The 18,948-nt window shown below is 41.3% G+C and overlaps 1 protein-coding gene across 1 annotated transcript in view; it reads left to right on the forward strand.

Annotated features, from left to right (window-relative positions):
- The window catches only part of GPAA1 (glycosylphosphatidylinositol anchor attachment 1), a 1,710,146-nt gene that overhangs the window by 1,443,251 nt on the left and 247,947 nt on the right, over positions 1-18,948 (forward strand). The window contains exon 10 of the mRNA XM_044067413.1: positions 14,846-14,968. Within this exon, the coding sequence (XP_043923348.1) occupies positions 14,846-14,968 (123 nt within the window). The remainder of the gene's footprint in view (positions 1-14,845; positions 14,969-18,948) is intronic.

Below are 18,948 nucleotides of genomic sequence, written 5' to 3' on the forward strand. Positions count from 1 at the left end.
AAAACCTTTGTTTTTCAAATTAACATGTTCTGTTCTTTCTAAGTGTGTCTCCTGTAACATAGCTATTTGCACTCTACATTTTTAATATAGTTTACTACTCTTTCTTTTTGTATTTATCTGTGAAACTGTTAACGTTTAAAGACATTATAAAAAGTATCATATTCTTGAGGTATTATTATTCCCACTTTTTGTGTGTAAAAGCTTTTTTGTTAAATGTCTAGTTCCAGCATTTGTGTTACATGCATATGCACTGTTTTGGGAGGTTAATATTTTATACAATTGTTTCTTGACATCTCCATTTGAGCATATGTCACATCTTACACAAGTTTTTGTTTTATTGAACACTGTCAAACAAGAAAAAACACACACAATACCCCCTAAAACCTATTAACTTAATAATAACACACAAAACTGTGTATATCTTCAAATATTGAAGTTTTACCCTCCTAATAGCAACAAATGTTCCAAACTGATTGACACACACACAGACTTGAGCTAATCTAAAATAAAGATTATCCATGCTAAGACAGGAGGTAGACCCTGTGATTGTATTAAGTGTTGTCTGATTTTGCCGTATCTTTATAGCTCTCTCAGTTGGGAAAACACTTTAGTGTTTTCAGAAAACATTTTTTCCAACCATTCTGTTTATCAGATTGTCTGCTAGAGGTATGAGAACCAGATTCAAAACTGCTTACTAGAAAAAAAGCCTTATATAATATTCAATATTATGTTTCATTTACTTGATTTTTCTTAAAACATGTTACTATAAAAAGCTAATGGCCTTAACCCAGTCATTCCCCTTTTCAGGAATGAGGAAAAACGCACTAAATCTGAACAAGGAGAGAGAGAGAAGGGAGAAAAAAGAAAAAAGGAGCACCTATTTACATTAGTATCCCCATTATACTTAAAAACAACTAAAAAAATGTACTTTATAAAATGTAAAAAAAATCATGAACCACTTAAATAGTACTATTAAGAAAAAATATTTTACTTACAGTTAACTCTCACTCCTCTTCCCCCCTCCTGTGTATTTTTCCAAACATTAATGACATGAAGTAGGACATATGCTTTAGAGGCCCTACAAGTTTAAGAAAGTCCAATGTTTCCAGATTTTCTTGTTCTTTTCCTGTTCATCTCCATCTCCCAAACCCTGTCTCTGCTTCATTTCCAGTGGACTCTCTATTCTTTTAGTCAACTCCTATGTTTTTTCCCTTTCTCAAGCATTTACCATTGAAACACTGGGAAAGGTTTCACTGACACAGTCTCTCTGTGGTCTTTATTATCAGAAGAACAAGAAGGAGAATCTCTTTCTTTTTCACTTTTTTTCGACAAAACTTGAAAAATTGATCACTTTTTGTTGGACATACTTTTGTATTTCTTCCTTAGCATGTACTTCATCAAAAAATTATTTTGTTCTTTCAGGGAAAAATATTTTGAAGATAGGAGGGTACAGCAGTTTGCATCTCACGCCTTCTTCTCAACATTTCTTGAATAAAGGAATACATTTATTCTTCTTCTGCCTGGTGTACAATGAGTACTCATTCTCTACAAATATTCTGCTGCCTCTCACTTTTAGTACTTTGTCCTTCTGCCACCATTTTGTCTGAATCAGCTCCTTCTGCTGGCAAGATTGCATCTTTAGTGTTCTTGATCAAGGTTGTTTTCTAATAGCCAGGTTTGGAGCATGCACACGTTGTGCCCTTTCAGTTAATAATTCCTGTTGTGGAATACCAGCCCAGTTGCTTACTTGTGCTTTTATAAAATAAGTAGAGTCTGCTCCTTCCAGCTTCTCAGGTACAGTAGAAAATCTCAGTTTTTTTCCCTATGTGCTCTGTCCTCTAATTCTATTGTTTTTTGAAACATCTCTTCTTGTGCAGTCTTATATTCATCCAGCCTTTTCTTCATTTTGACCTCTGAGTTTTGCATTTTTATCACCTTATCTGAATATCTGTTTAAAGTTTCTTCCATTTTTTTCCCAGTCTTTTATTGTTTGAGTTGATATACTCCATCAGTGTTTCATTTATTTTAGTCAGGTCTGTGTGCAGCTGCTTTATACTTTCCTCAGGGTTACTAGAGGTCGTGTCTGGAGCTTGCACTGCTTTTTGCTGAACAGCTACAGTACTTTTCCCAGTCAGTGTTTTTTCGTCGCCTTTTGCAACTGATTTTCCTTCAGGTCTTTTGTATTTCTTTTTTCCTGAAATCCAGACAGTGCACTTACTAGCCAGTTACTGAAATGTACTCTTGAAATCCAGGTCCTCTGTTTTTCTCTGCTAAGTTTGTGTTTTCATACTGGGAGAGGTAGAATTAAGTTGTTACTCAGTGTGCAGCCATCTTGGAAGTCCATGATTGTGGAGTGTTTTTGGGAATGTATTGAGTTGGAAGATTTAAAGAAATACCTACAGGGGGTTCTTTGGCACAAAGTTTGGGGGAAAGTGGTATATCTAAGGAATAATTCTTCAGAGCTTTGATAGAGGATATGAATTGTCTAGATGTAATGATAGAACCAGTTCCTCCAGGTGGGGAAGAGGTTTTAGTCAATGATATTCCTAGTGCCAAAGAAAGAAAATGTTTGGAGACCAGTTCTGGGTCTTCTTTACTAAACCTGTTTGTGATAGTGCCCAAATTCAAAATTATGTCACTTCACAACCTGTTACTGCTTCTTCCTCTTACACGTTTCCTGGTAACACTAGTCATAAAAGATGCATATCATTACATCCCTATTCAGCCAGACTTCAGGCCTTTCTTAAGGTTTTGTGTATTTGGTTCACATCATCTGTTCTCTGCCTTACTGTTTGGGTTATCCACTGCACCAAGAGTGTTCAAAAATGTCTAGCTCAAATTATAGCTCATTTCAGGCTACAAGGTATCCTCATTTTTCCATATTTATATGACTTGCTTATGTTTACAGAGTCTTTTTCAAAATGTCAGGAATCTCTGTTTTGGGTGAGAGATCTCTTGCACAAGCTGGGATTCCAGGAGAACATTCAGAAGTCTTTCTTGACTCCCACACCCAAGATTGTGTTCCTGGAATGTCAGCTAGACACCTCAGTTTAAAGAGCTTTTTTCCATAGGGAAAAACAGATTTATTTCTGATTTTTTTTTCATTCGGGTGTTGGTCACTGTGAGGGAGAACCTCTGGATTTTGGGCCTTGTGGCATCTATGGTTCTCATGATACCTCTGGCACTACTCCACGTAAGAAAGAAACAGTGGTACATGAAATCTCTTTGGTTCCAGCATCAACACCCTTTATCTTTTCAGATCCCAGACTGGGGTTTGTTAGAAGAGATTATTTTGTGGAGACAGCAGATATTGTTAAGTCTGGGTTTTCCCTTCTCTGTCCCTGCTGCAGTTAGTGCAGATGAGTCAGACTTTGCTTAGGGAGCAGTTTCAGGAGGGATAAAAATGCAGGGATTATGGGACACCAAGGACAGGTGCAAACACGTAAATATCAAGGCGCTCAGCTCTGTCAAACATCTTTGGTCCAGAGGATGTCTTCAAGTGGCTCACGATAATATGTTACATCAAGTAAGGGGGAACCAGGTTGTACCTCCTTTGCTCACTAGCTATGTTAGCTTGCCATATAGCTTCACAGCACAGTTTCACTCTACAGCATCCTACTATCCATCAGAGCAAAATTGTAGCAATAAAGCTGAGCAGCACCAGGGCAGACCCACATGAGTTAAAAGTAGATCATAGGATCTTCCAAGATTTGATCCATCTGTGAGAAGTTCCTCAAGTAGACTTCTTTGCCTCCTGTCTGAACACTCAACTGGCAGAATTCTGTTCCAGGATTCCATGCAGGAAGGCCTGGAAGACAGATGCCTTTTCTTTTCTTTAGACAGGAATGTTCCTGTACACCTAGCCACCATTTTCACTAATATCCAGGGTCCTTGTGAAGATTCAGAAGGAATTCCCCCAAGATCATTGTGGCAACTCCCTTCTTGTCCAGGCAACCATGATTTTCCATTCTTTTGGAAGTGCTCAAGGGCAATTACCACAAACTTACTCACAGAATGGATCTGCTCACACAAAAACAAAGGTGTTTGATGCACCCGAACATCAGTCATGTTTAATTGGCTGCCAGGATGATGGGGTCTCAGTTCCTTTAGGCACCTGTTATTTGAGGCACAGCTGATACTAATAGAGGCAAGAAAGCCTGCTACTAGAAAGTCATATATTAGTGAATGGAAAAAATGTTCTAGTTGGTGCCAACAACATAACCAGCACCCATTCAGGACGAGTCGTTCTGTGGTTTTACATTATCTGTGTGAGTTCTATCTCATGCCTGTTTTTATTCCTCTGTCAAAGTTCATTTATTGGCCATTTCAGCATGTCTGCCCAAGGCAGTCTAATGTCAAAATGTTCTCGAAGGGGGTTTTGCATAATAGGCCACCAAGTCAACTGGTGGCCCATCCTTGGAATCTTAATTTTGTGTTAGAGAAGCTAACACTTGCTCCATTTAAACCAGTTAATCTGGCTGAATTGAGTTGCTTAACATGGAAAACAGTTTTATTGATTGCTCTGACCTCTGCAAGAATGGCGTCTGAGTTGCAAGCTCTTATGGGGAGTCGATCCTACCTCATTTTTCATAGGGATAGAGTTTCTTTGAGAACAAATCCTTCTTTTATACCTAAAGTGGTATCCGAGTTTACTTAAGCCAAACTGTCTTTCTCCCCGATTTCTTTCCTAAACCTAAAAATGAGGGAGAAAGGATACTCCATACTTTGGATGTCCAGAAACAACTTAGTCACTATCTTTACTGAACTAAATCTATCAGATCTACAGATCAATTGTTCATTTCTTGTGAAGGTAAGAAGAAGGTAAAACCTGTGTCAAAACAGACTTTCTAAATGGTTATCTAAGGCCATTGCTCTTGATAATGCTCACCACGACAAATCTATTCCGAGCAGGTTCAAGACCCACTCTAATAGGACCTTGGCTTTGTCTTTGGCATTTTGGAAAGGTTGCAGTCTAGAAGTATTCTAGAAGCTGCTGCTTAGTCCTGTTTATATACTTTTACAAAGCACTACAACGTTTGATTCCTTCTCTAGGTCTAGATCAAGTTTTGCTGCAGCCATTCTCCATGGGCTCCTGGACTCTTCTCCTTCCTACTCCCAAATATAGTTAACTATGGTAATCTACCAATATAGCTAAGAGTAATAAAGCAGTGATTGATATGAAGAGCATAATACAGTTTGTAAGCTGAACGTACCATAACAGTAGATGTTCGAACGATCCCTGCTGCAGTAGCTGCTGCCTTACTTCATCCACCTTGTTTTTGCTGTGTTTTTTATGCCAAAGGGGTGGAGATATATTTTTTATTATTCCAAGCATTGCCCTTTAAGAACTTGATCTCTCTCTCTCTCTCTCTCTGCTGGCAGGAAAGCTCTGAAGAGCTTTGTGCTCAAACTTGTATTTTACTCAGCTCATGTTGAGCTGCTTGACAGTTTGGGCATGTGGAAGGTGCCCTGAAGCTTTGGAATCTGGATGGCTGTTATATCCTTGGCAAGATATAATCCATTTAGCTGAGGCTACTGCAGCAGTGATTATTCGAACATCTACTGTTATGGTAAGTTCAGCTTGCACAACTGAACTTTATTTTAATTTCATATTTTAGTTATCTATCTACATTCTGTGCATGAGAACATTTTAGATTTCAAGGTTTACTAATGCTCACTCTTAGGAAAAAAAATATTGTCTCCTTATTTGGGCCTATGGGTTCATATTTCTGTCATCTGTATATGTCAGATTACATGATGGTTTTAATTAAAACATATGGCTTTGTATGCATTTCTTTGAGATGTATAGTTTTCACTTGTATTTTGCCCTGTCTGGTTGATATGTCCATAGACAAGTTTACTTACATCTATCCCTTTAGCTGTTGCCTGAGGCTCTGTATTTAAGCATTATTATTATATCATCAGACAGCACTGTGGCATAGTGATTAGTATAGATGCCTCACAAGAGGTTCTTCAGTTTTATTTTCAGCTGTGGTTCCTTCACTGTGGAGTATGTATGGCTTCTCTCTGTTTCTGTAGGTTTTCTCCAGTTACTTTGGCATTCTCCCACCTCCAGATACATGCATTAGGTTGAGTAGTAAAATTAAATTCTCCCTTAGTGCGTGTGTTGTGGTATGTGATGCAGAATAAAGGCATAGCTGTCTAGTTCCCTTCCCTTCCACCATAGTAAACTTCATGGATCGCAGATGCTGTTTATGGAGTCACTCTAGAAGTTGGACATACTTGTGAGCCTGGATGAATATATTTTATCATCATTCAGAAATTAGAAGGAAGAGTCTTCTCTGCTGGGGTATTGGCATATTTGTTGGGGGTATCATGTTCTATCATATTGCCAGCGGCTGACATGTGGCTGATTAAGCAGGCCCTAACTTTAGTGGCCTGTTTATGCAGTGACCCCAGATGGTTGCATGTAGTTTGAGTTGATAGTGTAAAGCCTCTTGTTCTGTGCAGGAGGAAATTTGTTAGTGTCCCATAATTAATGTAACATAGTTTTCTGTCACATTTGTGCATGTTGAGTATTTCTTTCTAATCCTTTCATGCTACTTATGATTTCAGCAATTTAAGCCTAAAATTTATATTCAGTTTGTCAACATGAAAAAAATGTTAGAGATAGTATGACTTGGTCAGTGCCAAGGTTAAAGGAAACTTGGTGGATACTCTATAATATCTGCACTGTAGAATGTCTTTGACAGCTTTACTGTTGGAATATTGATAAAAAAACTAAAGGATGTGGATGTGACGCACTCAAATAGGGGTGGGGAATGAATGTCAGGAAGTGAAGCTTCATAGGAGACTACTAGGCTAACATCTTAAGAGCCCTTACAGGCCTAGCCTATATAACCCAATTTTACCCAATATATGGCTGTTAGGGGCAAGAAGATGGCATTTGTTTGTGCCTATGCCTTGAGCATCTTACAGATGCCCTTATCCATAAAGGACATAGGCACTACCCCAAGTGTGATTTTGCGATTCCCATCCATTTATCCAAATTGCATTTGAAGAGGGCCAGGGAGGGGCTCTGCTTAACATGAATACGAAGACTGTTTCAAAGAAGAGGCAATCTCTGAGACACATATGTGGCTGTCCAGCAAGTTTTGTTTGAGTCGCTGACTAAGTTTAGTTCCAAACTGTGTAAATACTAACGAAAACAAAACTGAAACGAATTCAACAACTATAAAATTAATTTTATATATATATACTATTTCTATAGTTTTTAGTCTGAAGAAGGCTGGGGTATTTCCTTGGCCGAAAGCACTTACTCAAATAAACAGTCCGTGCCTTTGCTGAGTCTCTCCCTTTTCATTTTATAGTTGTTGACTATGTTTAGTTCCCTAGATCGGGTGACCCCTGTGCATTTTGATTTGCGGATGTGTAGCAGCTCCATCAGGGCTGGATTTATGAGTACCTTTTAGGTCACCCCTTAATAGTCTGTAGGAGACCGAGTAAAGGGTAGGGCTTTTAGTCTGTTTGCATAGGACATTTTGCTTACACCCTGTATTTTCTTTGTGAGGAACCTCTAAGGTCGCTGCAACTGCTGTAAGTTCCTAGTCAAGTACATGCCAAGTAGCGCATTGTACTCTATTATTAGTCTAATGAGGGCTGAGTACAGCGGGACTATAATTTCTTTGGATCTGGATGCCATACCTTTACTTATAAGTTGTGCCACATAGAAGGACTTTCCTCACCATTGTGGACACGTGGTGGTCAAAGTTCAGGCTACCTATATCTCTCAACTCTTAGAGGTGTGCTGTTGATGTTATATTTGCAGTGGTATTTAACTTTTCAAAGGATATAATGATGCATTTTTTCACATTTAAGTTTTAGGCCATGATTTTGACACCTCTGTGTGATCTACACCCTCCTAAAGGATATCTGCATCATTGGGGGATTCAGTGATTGCCCCTATCTTGCAGTCATGGGCAGACGTTGTCATCAAAAGACCTTTCCACATTAGCCTTCACTTCAGAGAGGTATATTGTGAACAGGAGTGGTCCCAGCACTGAGCCCTGTGGCACACCACTAGTAATTGGCCTCTTGCTGGATCTGGATTTCACCCACTTTAACCACATCTTTCCTGTCCATGAGCCATTTGGCTTTCCATCAGCTAATGTAGTGATTTATGCCCAGTTTTATGCGTTTATTTATAATACTTGAATGGAGAATTGTGTCAGATGCCTTGGCCTGATTGAGGTAGGCAGTATGTCTTACACTCATGCGTGGCCTGGATGGATATGACTAGTTTGCTTATAGGTGGCAAAAAATATTCTTTTGAGTAGAGTCTTTTAATCAAGAAACTAACAAGATGCCACAGAGTTCAGTTGTGGACCATTTCTTTTGAATATATTTTGGTAGATATCACCTACTCTGTTGAGAATGCTGTCCTCTGATCACTAATGACACCAGGACTAGAGCAGCTTGATCTACTGTAGCAGTGTGGACAGCTAGGTGGTAAATCCGTTGTAGTTTGAAAAAGTATATGGTTGTACACTTTGGCTTGAGAATCTAGGGATGGGTTGTGTTATTAAGAGCATCCTTTAGGAGGTGAATGAAAAACAGACACAAGTGTTAGAAAAAAAGACATGAATGTTACTGTTAACTGTAAATGCCATAATGATGTGTGATATGAGACAGCAGTGTGTCACATGGCAACATAATACTGCAATGCATTATAATTAATGCAGACCGCAGAGATACAAATGTCTTGCTTCCTTATTTTATTTATTTATTTATTTATTTTCTCTCTGTGCTTTACTTCCGATTGCCTTACAACAGTGACCTCCACTTTTTTGTCGTTGTGTTTCCAAGAAAGGGGCCATCGTCCAGACAGTCATTAGGGTTTTCTGCTTGCCGTAGCTTCGTTATCCCTGAGGTAGATTGAACACACAGGACATGCACAGTACTGAGACTGTAACCCATGTGTGCTTCCACACAATGCAGTCTCTTCCATGCCTGCAGCATGCATAATGCTTATTGAGCACTCATTCTCTACCCCTACACTGACAGTTGGCACATCCACCCTCTGCTAGGTGGCAGGATACCTCCCTTCCCTCTCCTCATGATAATCAAAGTGATATTGGCCAGTCACACATACACTGTCTCTCTTTTTTCCATCTGTTCCTTTCTCTCCCAAGTCACTAATTGATCCTTGGTTATCTGGATCACAGTCAGGGCTTATTGTTCATAGGCTGATATTAGGCTATCTGCCCTAGGGCATTTATAAGCCTAGCCAGAATGTGTTTGGCTTTCACCACCCTTTTAGATTAGTTGACTGTGCCTCTGTATAGTAGGTCACAGAAGGTAGCCCTTTTAAGGTTAGTTTACTGTACCTCTGTCAAGCAGGGATACAGAAGAGATCCCAAGGGCAAACTTATGATCTCCCATCCACTCATCAAGATTTCTCTTGAAGAGGGTCAGTGAGGGGCTCTGCCTAACATGGATTGGGATTTTGTTCCAGAGTGAGGGGAGCCTCTGGGATATGAATCTGTCCCTCCAGCATGTCCTATTTATTTCTGTGCTGAGGTTCAATTCCCTAGAGCGTTTAGCTGTAAGGGATTTGGATTTCCAGAGGTGAAGCATGTTCATTAATTCTGGGTTGTACATGGCTTTATACGTCAGACACAGATCGCCTCTGAGTAGACGGTACGCAACTGGGTAGAGCTGGAGTTTCTTTAGCCGAACTGCATAGGGCATCTGTTTGAGCCCCTTGATCCTCTTGGTGAGGTACTTTTGGGGTCTTTCCAGTTGCTGCAGGTGTCTGGTAAGGTACATCCCAAATGGGGCATTGTATTCAATTATGGGCCTGATAAGTGATGAGTAGAGGGGCACAATGACCTCTCTTGATCTAGATGTGAACCCTTTCATGATAAGGTGGGCTATATAGAAGGTCTTTCTAACCACTTTGGCAACGTGATTGTCAAAGGAGAGATTGCTATCTACTTGGGTCCCCAAGTCCCTAATTACTTCCGTACTTAATGGATTACCACCTATGTGGTAATTTGTGGGCACTATGTTTTTCCCAAAGGGGATGACTATGCACTTTTTGGCATTTATCCTTAGGCCATGGCTCTGGCACCAGTTATTCATCTCTGTGAGACCCTTTTGGAGGATGCTTGTGTCAGCCGGAGAGTTGATTACGGCACCCAGTTTGCAGTCATCTGCGAACTTTGTCAGCCATAGTCCACCCGTGTTAGCCTGTACCTTGGAGAAATATATACAGAACAAGAGAGGTCCCAGGACTGAGCCTTGTGGGACGCCACTTGTAACTGGTTTAGAGTCTGACATGGCACCTGCTATTCTGACCATGTGGGTTCTATCCCTGAGCCAGTTTGCAACCCATCTTGTGACATAGGGGTTGATATTTAAGCTGGTGAGCTTATTTATGATGCCCGAGTGGGTTATTGTGTCGAAGGCTTTTGTGAGGTCCAGGTAGGCTGTGTGGACTACCTTCCCTTCATCTATGGCTTTGGTAACTGTTTCAAAGAAGTCGACCAGGTTCAAGAGGCAAGATCTGCCCTTAACGAAGCCGAATTGGATAGGATGATCCAGTGTCTTGAGGTTCCCAATGTCTTTGTTTATGATTTGCATACCAGGCTAGTCAGGCTTATAGGGCGATAGTTTCCGGGGTCTGTTGTGGCACTACCTTTGTGGAGTGGGACCACTGTTGCTGTACGCCATTCCTTGGGTACATATCCTGTAGTAAGGCTGAGATTGAACAGTGACTTTATATGAGGGTTTAGTTCTTCTTGGAGCTCGTGTAAGACGCAGCCCGGGACACCGTCTGGTCCCATTGATGCTGTGTTTTTTGCTTTGGAGAGGGCAGCTCTCACCTGTGCATTTGTAATCTCAGGAAGGCTACACTCTGTTGGGATAGACATTTGCTCTTTTGGGGGGGAAGGGGGCAGAAGTTTGCACTGAACCTTTCTGCCAGGATGTTGGCAATGTCTGTGGGTTCAGTGTATTTGTTGTCATTTTGCACTAACTCAGAGCATATCTGGGAGTTGCCTCCCAGGTTTCTGACATAACTAAAGAAGGCCTTGTGATTATATTTAGTGTCTTGGGCAATTTTTCTTTCGAAGCTGGCCTTAGATGATTTTATGAGGGATCGTAGTTTCTTGCTAGTACTGATCAGAGACACCTTCCCTTTTTGAGATTTTGCTCTATCATGTAGTAGCTTTCTCCTTCTCTTGTATAGCTTATTTATAGCCGGGGTCCACCAGACAGGTCTCCTGCCTTTGGAGGAGTGAGTCTTGGTTTTATTTGGGATAGCATGCTCCATGCATTCCTATAGGTGTCCAAAGAATGCTTTTGTAAAGGATTCTGCAATTTGGGCCATATTTTCCACTGGCCCGGAGGCTTTGAAGGATTCCACCTCGGTTTTGAGAAGTGTGAAGTTTGCTTTTGAGAAGTTCTTCACCGTGGTTTCCTTGGCTAGGGGTGGGGACGGAATATGAATGTCCAGTGAGATTAGTTTATGTTCTGATCTTACCAGTGAGGGGTATACCTTTGGTGTGGAACATAGAGACCCCATGTTGATGATGACCAGATCCAATATGTTTTCCCCTCTTGTGTTTATAAATTCTAAAAACCGTTGGGCGAGGGTGTTTGGGCTTGAGTAGTTTTCCCAATCAATGTTTGGGTAGTTGAAGTCACCCAATATAATGGTGTTTGGAGAGACCTTCATATTCTTCAGTGTTCTCAGGAAAGCCGAGTGAGGTTCCTGTGTTTGGGAGGGTGGTCTGTAGCAGGCTACAAACTGAAAGGCAGTTTTGCCCACTGTTAGTTGCACATGGATGGTCTCCGATGCTTCGTGCAGTGCCACTAACCTGGAGGTGTGGGTATCTTTGATAAATATGGATACTCCCCCTCCTTCTGTGGTTTGGTCTGAGTTTTGGGGCCGGAAAGCATGGTATGAAGTATAACCGGTTAGTGCTGGGGTGCTCTCGGGAGCCTTGAACCAGGTTTCTGTTACTGCACAGATATCGATATTCTCCATACTGAGGAGAGTCTCGAGTGCGTGCATCTTGAGGTTTAGACTTCTGGCATTGAGCAGCATTACCCTTAGTTTTTTTTTCTTTGTGTTGTCTATGGAGGTGGGTTTGTCTTTTGAGCCTTGGCAAAAAAAGGCACTATGGGGGAGGCAAGAGCCTTTGCCAGTATTCGAAAACCCAGGGGTGACAGGTGCAAGCAGTCCCTAGCAAAGCAACGTGGCTTGTCGAGCATGTAATCCCAGGCTGACAGACACTGGATCTCTTTTGAATTACACCAATACTTTAGCCAATTGTTAAAATTGATCATTTTGTCTTTATACTGTGGCATCATTCTTGGTGAGGATAAGATGCTACTCAAGGTTAGGGTCATACCGGCCTGGGCTACATGATCAAAGAGTACCTCAATGTCTTTTTTCATGTAGTCCAGGGAGCTACATCTCAGGTCATTCACACCAGCATGGACAATGATGGAGTCATATTTGTACTTGCTTTGGAGTGACCTGAGTGCTTGTGTTATGTGGCGGATCCTGGCACTCGACAGGCAGCTTACAGTGACCTTCTCCTTGTTCAGCCTGGTGAGTGGGACGTCAGTGTGTCTGACAATAGAGTCACCTATTACAAGTGTATTAGGTGTGTTGTTTAGCCTTAAGGGCTGTGACTGTGTGGCACACTGACTTTGTGAGCTATGTGCTACGTGGGTAGTGTTTCATGGTAGGGGTTGCTTGGATGTCTGCTTTGGAGGTCTCTGCTGCTTAGGCAGATTTTTATTTAGAGCCTCCGAGTATGTTTTTGTGTGTTTATGTGTTTGGTTTGCTGATGCAATAGGTCTGTGTGAGACTGGATTTGTGGTGTGTGTGATTACCTTCTCCTCCTGACAGGCTGTGCCAGTACTGGGTTGAGAGAGCTTAGCCTCCAGTTTGGCTATAGAGTTGCATCTCTCACATATATTTGAGCTTGTTGGGAGGAGGAGATGGTGGTCTGTATACATAAGGCAGTTGTAACATTGCCTCAAGATTCCCAGGTTCTCCAGCTGAACTGGAGAGTAAACCCGAAACTGACCTTTGGACATGCCTGAATAATATAGGGAACTACTTATTGACTGATCAGAAAGAACCAATAGGGAGCAAGTGCTTAAAAGGAGTATAAGAGGATGTAGTGCTTAAGTTTATTGGTGTTTACCTATGATATTACTTATACGAGCAAGTGCAGGGCTTTAGAATGAAAATAGAGTGCTTATTTTGAGATTTAGAGCAGTTCTATGGGAAAAAGTGAAGAGCAGACTTTGTGGAGCCGGGAATAGTTTAAACCTGTTTAAGCAGCGTTGCCCGACGCTGCTCTGTGCGCAAGACCACCCAAAAAGAGAGTTGCAGGGTTTTAAGAGAGAGAGAGATCAAGGAGTTTGGAATTGACCCAAAATGGCCAATAAAACTACAGCTTCTAGGCAGTAACCACTCCTACAGGGACAGGCAGGCTGCTCAGTGTTAACCACTGCCACTGGTGAACACAGACTTCCTTTTAGCCCAAGCAAGCACTGGCCTCCAAGAAACTTACAAACAGTTCAGAACAGCAAATCTGTTACTGAACTTTCTTAAATTTCAGAAAGTGGGGAAAAAAGCAAGATTTTTTTTTTTAGTTTAAAGGTAGCAGAGATACACAAATAGCAAAATAGTCAGAACAGTGCAATAAATGATCCCACACTTGAGTGCTAGGCCAGATTCAGGTAAAATGCAATTTTAAGAAAACTGATTTTAAATTAAGTGCAACACAGGAAATGCAGTAAACTGGCTCTAGATGTGTTCTAAATACTGTTTCTAATACAGATATCAACTTTAGCAAGCCGGAAAACACCAAAAAGTAGGCGGCAAAGCAGTAATTTTAAACAAAAAATCAGAAGAAAATACTTAAAATCTCAAAAGTGGCTCCTTTCTTCCCCTTGGTAGGTGCTTCAGCAACAACTATCAAGCCTGGAAAGACTTGTGTCTGCCATAGTGTCAGCATTGTCCCTGCTTGTGTGCTAATAAGGCCTCATCTGGAATATTTTTTTTTTCAGTTTGGGAGTCTGTATTCAGAGAAGTACCTTAAAGTCATTGTTAATGCATATAAGAGGCTTACCACTGATTGTAAGGGGAATGTGAAATGAAGAGTATGAGTAAATGATGAGACCACTGGAAATGTATATACTGGATGCCTCCATGGTGGAGGACTAGGTGCACTTGGAAATGCATTGGTTAGGAGCATTTTCCTTGTTGGAAACCAAGAAAACAACCTCCCATGCTTCAGGGGTTGGGACAGGACTGCATTAAGGGAAAAACCTTTGCAGAAGTGAAATGTGTCCTTTGTAGTCATTCCATTACACTTCTCCCTTGCTAATGGTAGATGCATGTGGGTGTGTTAGCCCTACATAAAGAAAAAAGAGGTGGTGGAAGATTTGAAAATTTGCCTGGGATAAGTGGTGAAAAAGAGGGTGGTATAAGGGCGAGTCAGCTGTATCACTTCGGTTGACATGATGGACAAAAAGTCTGCTTTCTTGTATATCTGCATACTGTCATATATACGATCAAAGTATGGCTGTACTGTACTGTGCTGTGTAGTATAGGGAAAAGCCTTTCCCCTATTATTAGAATATCAGTGGTCATTACTGGAGTATGGTATGGTAGCTATCAATGATGCAACACCGCAGGTTAATTTCAACCCTGATAAAGGCCTTGAATGTATATAACAACATCCTACTCTTGAGATGGACACTGTGACTATTTGTGCCTGACATTTGAATGAAAAGTTATGAATGAACGAATGAATATTCTGCTGTATTTCTGGCTTCCTTGACTTTTACTCAAGCCCTAGATTTATGGATCACACTTACTAAGTCTGAAGCTGTCACTCAGGATGGTCTGTTGGAGGAAGATGATGAGGAAGATGACCAAGAAGAAGAAGAAGAAGAAGAAGAAGAAAAGCAGTTGGTGAGTGTGCTTTATCTTCTATTTAAATGCATTCCAATTGCATAAGTAAAAGAACTTACCTGGTTTATGTGGCATCATGGCATATGAACTTATTTACCCATTGTTTTTGCCTTGGCTGACAGTTTTTTACTTTTTCACTTATGTCATCTTCCATGGACACAGTTTGGAATTGTAGCCCTAAAACCTTGTACTAATAGGGCAATGCAATGGTTAGCATTGTCACCTCACAGCAAGAGGTTCTCTGGTTTGATTCTTGGCTGTGGTGCCTTTTGTGCGGAGTCTGGATGTCTTCCCTGCATTCACGTGGGTTTCTTCTGGGTGCTCTGGTTTACTCCCACATTGCAAAGACATGCATCTGGAGTGTTTCTTCCTGGGCCTCCGCTGAAAATGGGCTTTGTCAAAGTCAGACTTTCCTGGTAAACAAATGTTAAATAAATAAAATAAAAGTAAAGGATTGCAGTAGTCACATAGCATGCATCGATGCTACCAGTGTAACATAGTCATCATCTTGATGTTCTTGTGTTTCACTGTTGCAGTCATTACATTTGGGGTAATCTGCTGGCAGGTTGCCCTCAGTCGGCCTGAATAACAAAGTCTTGGGTCCTGCGTCAGTTGTGGTCTCTACTTCCATGACGTCAGGTCGTCAGGGGTATAAAACATGCAGCTGACGCCATTTTATTCAGTCTTTTTTGCCGCGCGGTGTCCGAAGCAGAAGCAGTTCGCAAGTGCTGGTCGGCCGACTCCTGAAATTTTCGTATTCGAGTTTCAGAACCGAAGTCTTCAAACTAAAGCTAAGTACCCCATTGGGGAAAGTTTTTCTTGCTCCTTACCGATGTCTCTCCCTTGGATGGGTCCGGAGCCGCTGAGCAGGCACCGGCTTCTGAGGGCGTTTTCAGGCCTCAACATTTTTATATTAAACCGACGCCAGCAACAAAAACAAGGTCAAAAACATCTTCTATATCTAAAAAAGATGCATGAGCCCACGTGCTCAGGCCCCTATGCCTAAAAAAACAGATGATCAAAATGGCTGAGGATTTAGTTACCTTGAACAAGGGTTCCCACCCCCCCTGCTAAGAGGCCTAGGCAAGGCACTGATTATGAATCTTCAGATCAGGCTTTTATTTCTTCTGACTCCTCTTCTGATCAGAAATTTTCTATTCCACCCTATGAGGATTATGATGCAGAGGAATCCATCCCATCTGCATCTCCTCCTGAGGAGTACTCTTTTGGAGAGACACTGCATACTTTAAGGGAACATTTTCACTGGGAGAGTCAGGACTTTTCTGAATCAAAAAAGAGGCTTAGGGATTTCCTTCTTCTTCCTCAGCATAGGCCTTTGGCAATACCTCCTGTATTAGACATTGTTGATGATGTGTTTTCGGAATTAAGCATGGCTCCTGATTCCCTACCTCCGGCTCCTAGTAAACCAGACAGATATTACAGGGTTCCTGACTCCCACAAATTTCTATTCAAAAATCCTGCTGCTGATCCTGAGACTATTTCTCAGGGTTCCAAGGGTGTAAAGGCCTCTACAGCCAAAAATCCTACCCCCTCTGATAGAGATTCCAGGATGCTGTATAGATGGGGAAAGAAGGTTTATATGTCTGCAACCTTGGCAATCAGGGCCTTAAACTGCCAGTTTCATATGCTTAAATATCAACAACATGTTATGGAATTACTGAAACAGAAAATGATGTTGATTTCTGATTGTGTGGAATATAAAGAGTTACAGGAATTATTGCATTCAGCAGAACAGGTTGGAAAGCATACTTTGCAATGTGGTTTTGATTCCTTGGAGGCCTCTTGTAGGGCCACTGTTACTGGACCTGTGATTAGAAGGCATGCCTGGCTCAAGGAGCAAAATCTGCCTGATCATGTTAAAGCTAAACTGTTGGATGCCCTTTTGCACCATGATACTCTGGTAATAAGGCAGAAGAGGTTTTAAAGAAAATGGAAGACAAAGCTAAATCTATGCAAACTGTGCAAGATTTCTTGCAAGTGCAGCCACCCAGGTTGAGTAGACACTGATCTACAAAAAAATTGGTCCTTTCCTGTGTCCAACAGAGCCACTCAATGCAAATCCAGGTGCTCAAAAGGCTCCAGATACCAATCACAGGGTTCTTACAGGTCAAAGCATGGGGGTGCCTCCACCTCCAAATCAGGAGGAAACAAAGCACAACCCTACAATAAGCAGTCACAGTGACTTCCCTCTTCCATCACCAAGCACTTATCTTTTGGCAGCCCCCTTGGGGGGGAAATTAGCACTTCATGCTCAAAACTGGCAGTTAATAACCCAGGACAAGTGGGTATTGAACATAGTATGCCAGGGATACAGAATTAATTTCCATACTTTGCCAATTCCAAACAGATGGCCAGATCTGCCACAAAATCAGTGGGCAGAGGCTCAGAAACAACAGAAACAAGTATTAATCCTATTAATCCTTAATCCTATTTCTAATTCATATACCATTCAGTTATATTGTGGATATTCGTTATATTTTAGTGTTCATTTGTCAGTGTCCAATAAAAGTTTTTGTCATATTATCACTGGTGGGATTTCTATCGTTTTGAGCATTGTATATCGGTGGAGTTTTTGGAGGTGTTGTGATTTCGGAAGACAGCCTTTATTGTAACCGTGTCCACTTTTGGTTCCTGGTGTTTGTGCGAGTGTCTACTAAGATATAGAAAACAGCTAGACTAATCTTGCTACTTCTGTCCATCTCTAAGAGAAATACTAAGATTTAGATCTTACTTGCAAGGCAAAGTGCTGGTGAGTTGTTGTCAGCTTCAGAACAAAATACAAAATGCCATTCTTACTTTCTGAGATAGCCCTTAAATTGATTATGCACATTACTGCTGAGTCATTTCAGATTACATCATTCTTGATACTTCTGCTTAAGTTTCCCAGACTCACAGAGCTTAAAATTTAACATTTCTTTGTAATCTGCACCTGCCAGGAAGCCACAGCAATAAAAGACACTTTGCATGTGAAACCTAGTAATTATCTCTGTCTTAGGATGATAGAAAGAATTTCTAGCGGCAGACATCCTGTCTCCTAACTTGAGGTCACACACAGTCATAAAATCCTTTACTTAAAGTCAGCTTTCTTCCAGCAGGGTGCACTATGGTTACATTTTTGAAGCTCAGAACCTAACACAGTTTTCTTACATTTGTCAAACAAGCCTATGGATCATATTAATATATACAATGACATAAAATTATTTACAAAATTCTATCTAGGTAGACTGGCAGCCTTCACACCCTCTTCCAGATATCCTGACTGAAATTACTGTTGCAGTATTCCTGACATGTGGGTGCCCCCCCCCCCCCTGACATCCAGCCAGAGTACCAAAGCTTTACTTTTCTTAGATCATGCATCTGATGCATGACCTCAGGTCATATGTGTTGCAGTACATAAATGGATGTACAAGTGTGGATCTTCAGACTGTCTCACCGCCAGCCTGAATGCAGGTCATGCAGCCATTGGACTGTTCACTCTTTGGTCGTTGGTATCTTTGCTTCAATTGTTTATCCAGGTAAGTGCCCCATTGGGAACCTTCCTTTTTTCCTTATGATAGTTTCTTGAAAGTTGTAGATGTCAGCTAGGAGGGGTAAGTGCCAGTGATTTAGGCAGATTCTCCACAAGGACTTGTGTACCAACTGTCTTTTTTGCCTAGGCCCATAACATGATCACAAATCTTGCTCTGTCTGTCAAGTTATTTGTTCCCAAAACCCCTGGGTCAAGGCTTTCCACTCAACAACTTTCTAGAAACCCAACATCTTTAAATAATTGGCCCAGTCCAAGATGGCTGACTCCACATCCTTGGGCGTCCCTGTGCCACTGAAGAAAAAAACTAAAGAGCCCTCGAACAGATCTGCAGTCCAGTGTTTCTGACTCTGATGTACCCACTGAGGTTGCAGAACCCGTGGTACATCAGAGTACTTCTCAGTTGCCCACTACTGAGACCCCGTTAAAGGCC

The sequence above is a fragment of the Protopterus annectens genome, chromosome 3.part1, assembly GCF_019279795.1.
Source record: "Protopterus annectens isolate FY-2018-M chromosome 3.part1, PAN1.0, whole genome shotgun sequence".
NCBI classification, from domain to species: Eukaryota; Metazoa; Chordata; order Ceratodontiformes; family Protopteridae; genus Protopterus; species Protopterus annectens.